Source organism: Aptenodytes forsteri, unplaced genomic scaffold (assembly GCF_000699145.1).
Source record: "Aptenodytes forsteri isolate BGI_AS27 unplaced genomic scaffold, ASM69914v1 Scaffold115, whole genome shotgun sequence".
NCBI classification, from domain to species: Eukaryota; Metazoa; Chordata; class Aves; order Sphenisciformes; family Spheniscidae; genus Aptenodytes; species Aptenodytes forsteri.
The window spans coordinates 168,229-175,969 of record NW_008795319.1 but is presented as its reverse complement, the minus strand read 5'-3'; the positions used below and the strand labels follow the sequence as shown (position 1 = coordinate 175,969).

The following is a 7,741-nucleotide window of genomic DNA, read 5'->3' as shown; positions in this document are numbered from 1 at the left end:
TACACTTCCATTTTTGGTGTTGAAACAACCCCATAGGGAAACTTTGTATTAAGTAAATGTATTTATTTTCAAGTAATCTTTGCGAAGAAAGGTAACAGGATTCTTACACAAACCTAACTATTGGATTAGAAAATAAACCTTGTGAAACTGTTCAGTTGCTCTGCTTTTATTTTTTCATTTTATAATGCTTGGTGTCTTCAAAATAACATTGCTTCACCTGTGCTCATTATACTTTTTTTCCCCTCTCTTTACAGCAGTTCTGTGGTGTTCTTGGTCACACATTTATGGAGTTTCTGAAGGGCAGTGGAGACTACTGCCAGGCACAGCACGACCTCTATGCAGACAAGTGAACTGTAGAAATTCATTACTACTCCACCAAGAAGCCCCCCTAAGAGTGGTTGACCAGGATAAGAAGTATTGAATTGAAATTGGCAGAGCATTTAACAACAGAATTCAGACCTGGATGGGGTAAACCTCAGTGCACTGCCTTTCTTTTGCCTCAGTATTACTGGATTGAAGAATTGCTGCTTCTTGTTAGGAGGTTCATTTCATTTCCCATTGCTCCCAACTTCATACTTCCAAGCACTGAGAATTTCACGTGGAGTATAGTGAAGTAGACTTCAGTTTCTCTACATCACTTCTGTATTAGAATTTTTTTTGAATCCTTTCATAATCTTGTTGCATGTTTAACTAAATCAATATGGCCCGAATGAACCGCCCAGCTCCTGTGGAAATCACCTACAAGAACATGAGATTCCTAATCACACACAATCCAACCAATGCAACCTTAAACAAATTTATAGAGGTAAGGTCAGGACAGAATTCCTACCGATGTATTTTTTTACTGCCTGAACAGCATGCTATATTAACAATTTCCTTCTTTACTAGTTGATAACAGCTGTGAAAGCCGTGTGAAGAGGTACTGAGACTGTTCGTATGTTGACTTTTTTCAAATACTAATGCCGTGCTTCAAAGACATACAGACAAATCTATTCAGATATACTTTGGCCTTCACAAAAACATACTTCTGAAAGTGAAGCAAAGAAATAATTATACTGTCTAGTACATTGTACCTTAAGTACATTGTTTAGGTCTGAAAACGGGAATTATCTGGCAGAGTTATGTGTAGAACAATACAAAGATCTGCTAGTGGTAGGAACTCACATTTAGATTCATCTAAAGCAGTGTAACATTTCCTTGCACCTATTGCATAGTGATTAAAAAGAGAATAATTCACTACGCATTGTGAATCAGAACCTTAGGAACAAATAACAGGATTGCAATATGCTTTTACTGCCTCTCTCTTCAGTATTAGCAGATCATGGCTCTAGTGTAGCTTAAGAGAATCCTCGGAGTGTCATAGTGTCTACTTGAGTGAAATTTGTGGTGGTAGGCTTGCTCTGCATCCAAGTTGCTGAAGCTACTTTAAGTGTTTTGGTACATGCTGACATTGTTTACTGACTAAAGCCAGGTGGCTTGGCATATATTCCTAGTATCTGAATTTGTCATCTAAACCTTGCATCTACCGTGTTGGAGCTATAAAGTACACAGTTAAAAGTGTGTGCATGTATACTAACAATAGGTTCCTCCATAGTTACCTCCTGGTAAGGGCCGAGTTTGTAACGCACTCCCTCATTAGCAAGATTTTAGGTGTATTATACCTCTAGTTTGCATTCAGTGTGGGATAATTTACAAGAAGCATGGTGACATAACATTTGCTTGCACTTATAATCTCACACTAGATAAAGTACGCTTAGGCTATACGCTTCAGTCATTACCCTGACGGTTACAGTGTGAATGATGGGTTGTTGTTGTAAGGAGAATGAAGAGTGAGTGCTTTTTTTTTTTAAATAAATGGAGGTTAATAGCAAAATAGAAAGTTAAATTTTGTTATGCTCTAGTTATGATAACTCAAGAACTGGAATAAGTTATTGTCCTGTGCTCCCAATTCTTACCAGTAACAGGTGTTACAATCCTGTTGTTTTAAGTAGAGGGAGAGAAGGGGAGGATCTAAACCTCACTCAGAATGCTCTTAGTGAAGTATGTAGCTTTGCAAACCAGGAAACTTCCTGTTCCTTTAAAAGGAGTGATCTTTTGGAGATGGGCTACTTATTTCATCAGTGTTTATCTGGATTTGATTTTTAAAAAAAAAAAAGTCAATCTTCAGAAATGTTTGCAGAAGAGCTCAAAGGTATCCGTCAGCACACACAAGTTTTCAGTTACTTCAGCTTTCTGTGTTCTTCACAGGGGTGGCAAGCATTTGTGCAAGTTTACTTACTGAAACTTTTGGAATGAGTTAGTAAGCTAACCTATTGAGAAAGTTAAATGGTAAATGAAGTCAGTTTACTCCTAAAGCAGGTGGTTTTTTTTTGTTTCACTCCCAAGGAACTTAAGAAATATGGCGTTACCACAGTGGTAAGAGTGTGTGAGGCTACTTATGACACTGCTCCGGTGGAAAAAGAAGGCATTCAGGTTTTGGTAAGTAGTATAGAAGCCCCCCCCCCCCCCCCCCCAAAAAAAAACGTCTTTTGACACCACCTTATTAACTCTACAAGGGTATTCCAGTAGCTGATGGAGGCAAAAGCTGTACAGACATCCTTCTTGTCAGGAAAAAAAATCCAGTTTGAGCAAAATCATTTGCTCAATAAAAACAGATTGAAAGGAATATATTCCTAATATTGCTATAGTTATACTATTAGAAAACAATACGCTTGAGTGGTTCCTTTAGCTGTCAGCTCTCTTGTCCATTACGTCCCCTACTTTTTTTGTATGCACACAGCATACAAGCATAAAGAGTTCTATCTTTATGTATTTATTTCTGAATGTCATGCTATATTCTAGGATTGGCCCTTTGATGACGGTGCTCCACCATCCAACCAGATTGTTGATGATTGGCTAAACCTCCTTAAAGTTAAATTTCGTGAAGAACCTGGTTGTTGTATTGCTGTACACTGCGTTGCTGGTCTTGGAAGGTGGGTAAAGTTTTAAACATCTGTTGAATTCCCATCCCTGGTCAGACTTGCTAAGATTTAGTACAAAAGTTTATTTGAGGCAAATGTAAAATAGTCACATATCTAGTATTGGAATGACCTCACACTTAAAAGTAGTTCAGGTGATAGGAAACTGTTGTATGTATGTATTAGACATAAATGCCTTTTAGTCAACAGACTGTGCTATTATCACAGCTGTCACACAAAGACTACTAAATGAAGTAAACAAATACATTCTTGTGTCAAGCATATTGATGGGTGTCCCACTGATATTTTTTGTCTTGCGAGGTCTTACTCTTTTTTTCTAATGGGTTTGGTTTTCAGTGACTTACCAGTAAGTTTCTTCTTCATCCCTATTTCAGCAGTATTGTCGGTCTCCTTGTACCAAGGGTATTGTAACCATTAGCCACAAACAAGTGGGGTGCTCTGGCACATCAAGACCAACTTCCATCCCAGTTGGGGGATGAAAAGTGTTCTCCAAAGTCCTAAAGTTCTGTTTCTGTCTCATTTCTAACACTGAGCCTCAAAATTTTTATGGATAATGCTAAATACTCTCTTTTTAGCCCTGTTCCCTCTGTCTGCTGCCACTATCTTAAGTACAATTCCAACAGTTGTGAGAACATGATTGTTTTGCTGCTATTGTTCTAGACTACCTGGGAACTAGATCTGTTCAAAAAGCAGTTGCCATATTCTAGCCATGCATTTCAGCATTTCCAATATAAAATGGAGGTTTCTAGTCTTGCTGTTCTTAATCCTGGCTTATCCACTGTTTGCATTATAGCTTCACACTTAACAAAGTTGACTGTAGTGGTGAATGGTACCAAAACAAGTCCTCTTCAGCTGCTTACAATGATATCTGTTGGGTTTTTTTCCTCAAAATTGGGCAGTTAACTAGTTGAAAAGAAGGTCCTAGCTTTTTATCGTGTAAGGTTTTTTTAAGTGCCTGAACACATAAAACCACTTAAGCTTGCTACTAGATGCACAAGTCTGTTGCTAGTGTGTGGCATGAGGTTTTGTCTTGGGTTTGGTTGTTTTGGAGGGTTTTTTTTTTGCCGTAAATTGCTAATGTATTCGATTCTGATTTGTGTCAAGCCTTCCTAACTGAAAACTGTATTCTGTCAAATGAAGAATACTGTGGCAAGCAAGGAAATCCTAGGGGGTGGGCAATGGCCTGTGGATTGCAGCTGTTCCTAGAACTCGTGACACTAGTTCTAGGACTTGTCAGTTCTTATTGGATCTCACCCCTCTTGTGACTTCTGCTTTGGGCTCCTGACTGCTTCTAAGGATGGTTGTTAGAAATCCATATGGAAGTCTTCCCCAGAATCAATTAGCTTTGAAACAAACAGGTAAAGATTACTTGCATTTTATTCCTGCTGTCCTCTCCTATACCTAAAGTCAGGTGAACAAAGCTAAGGTTGACCAGAGTTAATTTAAACCCCTTCCTTAAGGGTAGCTCAAAAACAGATGGTATAATGGCTAAGTTAATGTAAAAATGCCTTCTGCCCATCTTTTTTTGCTTCCCCAGGGAAGAAACATCAGATAGACACAGAAGGACAGAAAAGAGAACTGGGGAAATTAAACTTTCTTCTAAGTATGCACTGGCAAATGCTAACCAAATTTCTTTTTTACTAGAGCTCCAGTCTTAGTTGCTCTTGCACTGATAGAATGTGGAATGAAGTACGAAGATGCAGTGCAGTTCATAAGACAGTAAGTATGAAGCTAACATCTAGCTGTTGCCAAGATTTAACACATTGATATATCCTTGGGCACTAAAGGAAATTCTGAATGCTGTTCTTGTCTTTCACTCTTTTTTTTTTGTAAGATATTTGATACATACGAACTTTTTAACGCACATACTGCGTACAGTTATTGTTGTAGGACTTGGCTTGTGGGATGGGTATTTTCTGTTTCTGTGGAAACCAGAATCAGTGAGTAATTATTTGAGCAAGTTTTAAAAAACAAAAAACAAACCAAAAAACCTAATGTTCAGTTAGATCTGCAGGATTGTCTTTATTTGTACATATGAGAGGCAGAATACCTTTGAAATTTAGGTTCTGAGGTAGCTAGACCTAACACTCATTCACGTTTGTGGATCCTTTTTTCTGTATTAGATCAAAGTGTTCTAAACAGTTCCTCCAAGTCTTTTCTGGTAGTCTACCAAAGAAAAATATTTCCTTGGGTTTTTTTATAAATGTATGTAAGTTGGATGAGAACAACTTTAGTCTCAATGCCTTAACTTCGCAGGTTTCAACTATATTTAAAAGAAGCTGCAGCTCATAAATAATACCAAAATACTTCTTGCATAATTGCCAAGCCTTTAAAGAATTAAATTCAGCTTGTACATCTTAACAGGCTGGTGTATATTAAGTGAGGAACAGGAAGCCAGGTACATATTCCAAACACTCAACAAAAATGTACCCCTCTTTCACACACTTCTGGTTTCAGAAAATCAAGAAAGCTCAATTTCTCTTCAGCTTCTTATTATGGGGAGTTACAATGTTTACATACTTTCTTAATATTGTACTATTCTTCATAATTATTTTAAGAGACCGAATAACTTCAGCTTTCTTAAAAAGACTGTATCATGTCTGCTCTGTAGCTTCCTTTTGAAGTTTCTTCTAAAGATCTTAATGTAAGATCTTTGGCTTGTGTATATCGGAGGCTAAAACAGTGTCTAAAACATTATGCGCTCCTTTGAGCATGTGGTCCAATGAGGTATTTGTGAAGGGAAGCTACCACCCTCTCTCCTGACACTTAATGTTTAGTTACCCTTATTTTGGTTACAGTCTTGACTTAATGGTGTGGGTTTTTTTAAGTGACCTGGAATATTTTTCTCTGTCTGGCAATATGATTTCACTGGGCAGTGGATTAATGTTCTGTTTAAAATATTTTTTTCATCCATCTAGGAAGCGGCGTGGAGCTTTTAACAGCAAGCAACTTCTGTACTTGGAGAAATACCGCCCCAAGATGCGTCTGCGTTTTAAAGACTCCAATGGTCACCGAAATAATTGTTGTATTCAGTAAAGCTCAACAGCCTATAGTACTTCTTTGGGATTAAAGGATGGAAACTAGAATTAAGCAGACTGCATGCCAAAGACATGAGTCTGATATTTTTTAGTAGTAAAGGAAGCTTCCTTAGGAGTATTTAATAGGCTAAAGGCTTAGTAGAAATGCAACCTGTATGTTTAGATAAATATCCATCTGTTTGGAGACCCAGTAAATGTTTTTGCTGTACCCTGTTTCTGAGCTGTCTCCTTGTTCATTAATGACCAGTTCAAATATCCTTTAATCATGCCATTGAGTCTTACCCACCTAGTTTCAACTACTAAAAATTGGGGTACTAAAATCAATCTGTAGAGAGATTAGGTGCCAAAATACCCAGCATATCAGCTACATGGTTTTCCTTATAAATGAGCATAGTTCTGATGACATGAGAACTACCAGCTTATCCGGACCTTACTATCTTTTTTTCTACAGTCATTTCAATATTGAAGAACATGGCCTCTAAGATACTCTTGCCTGCTCACTGTATGTTTTGTCTCCCACAATCGCACTAGAATTATCAGGATTTGCACAGTCTGTCTTTTTAATACTATGAATTACAGCAACTTTTTACCCCAGCGTCTGTACTTTTCTGTTATCCAAACCTTTCCATTTTACAAATCATTACTCTCTGGTTACTCATGTAGAAAAATCTTTTAAATTGTACAGAAGCACACAAGTCTTTAATGTCTCCAGACAAAAAGCCTTACAGTAAAATTAATGTTGGCACTTCATGTGCAACTTAATAGAGGGCCTGAAAAGGTTGGGAGGGGCTATTTAATATTTCTAGTAAAATGTTGCCTTTGTCTTGTGCAGGAAGTATAGAATATGCCCTTTACTTCAGTAAATATTTTTTTAAAACGTAGAAATGCTTTGTTATTGTAGCTAAAAATTCTTAATCAGAAAATTTCTGAAAAATCTTGTAGTTTCTTTTACTGTATCTATGAAAGTTGTTTACCAACTATTGCTTTGTTGAAAGTGTGATTTTTTTTTTTCTTTTGTTTTTCCTCCTTGAGTTTCTGCTGTGACTTGGGCAGACCTCTGTAATATTTTGTATGCCTTTCAAGCTGCGTAACTTAATATTTGGATACTTGATAATTTGTTTTATTATGTTCTTGATAAAATGGTGATGTGTATTAATGTTAGTTCAACCATATATTTATACTGTCTTGGGAATGTGTGGTTATAGTTCTGTGGGAGAAATAATTTTGCCAGTGTTCACCAGCTTGTAAAATCTAGTGCGAGAGCTTAAACATCTAAATAAATACTGAAATGCACTTACGAAGTTTGCTGAAACGCTCATGACTTTCACTTATTTTTGTGTACTTTGTCAGCAATTTTGAGGTGCCTAAATTCAGAATCTATCCAGGCACCTGTTTTCTTTTTTTAAATCTGGGCCTGAATGTCCCCTTTGCTGTAATGTTTGCTGTTTTGTTTTACTCAAAAATAAATGTGGACAAAAATTAATAGCAGAAAGTACAGTATTTCTTTATGTAGCTTACTTGTCACTTCCCTTCCCCAGTACTAAAATAGGTTACTTGCTTAGTGTTCTTCAAACTGTCTTTGCAGTAAATGCAGAAGAGTATACGTATCTGTAAAGCTTGGAGAACACTTGTATCAATAGCATTAGAATTTAATTACGAAATAGTATGATACAATGCTTCATTGTCAAGACTGAAGCTATGTTCAAACAGAAGATATCCCAAAAA

The 7,741-nt window shown here is 37.0% G+C and overlaps 1 protein-coding gene across 1 annotated transcript; it reads left to right on the top strand.

Moving 5' to 3' along the window:
• The first annotated feature begins 254 nt into the window (after positions 1 to 254).
• Positions 255 to 7,499, top strand: PTP4A1 (protein tyrosine phosphatase type IVA, member 1). The gene is made up of 5 exons (XM_009279721.1): positions 255 to 805; positions 2,386 to 2,478; positions 2,842 to 2,972; positions 4,623 to 4,697; positions 5,897 to 7,499. Exons 1-5 carry the CDS (start codon positions 701 to 703, stop codon positions 6,012 to 6,014), a joined length of 522 nt encoding a protein of 173 aa, XP_009277996.1. The 5' UTR covers positions 255 to 700; the 3' UTR covers positions 6,015 to 7,499.
• Positions 7,500 to 7,741: the final 242 nt, after the last annotated feature.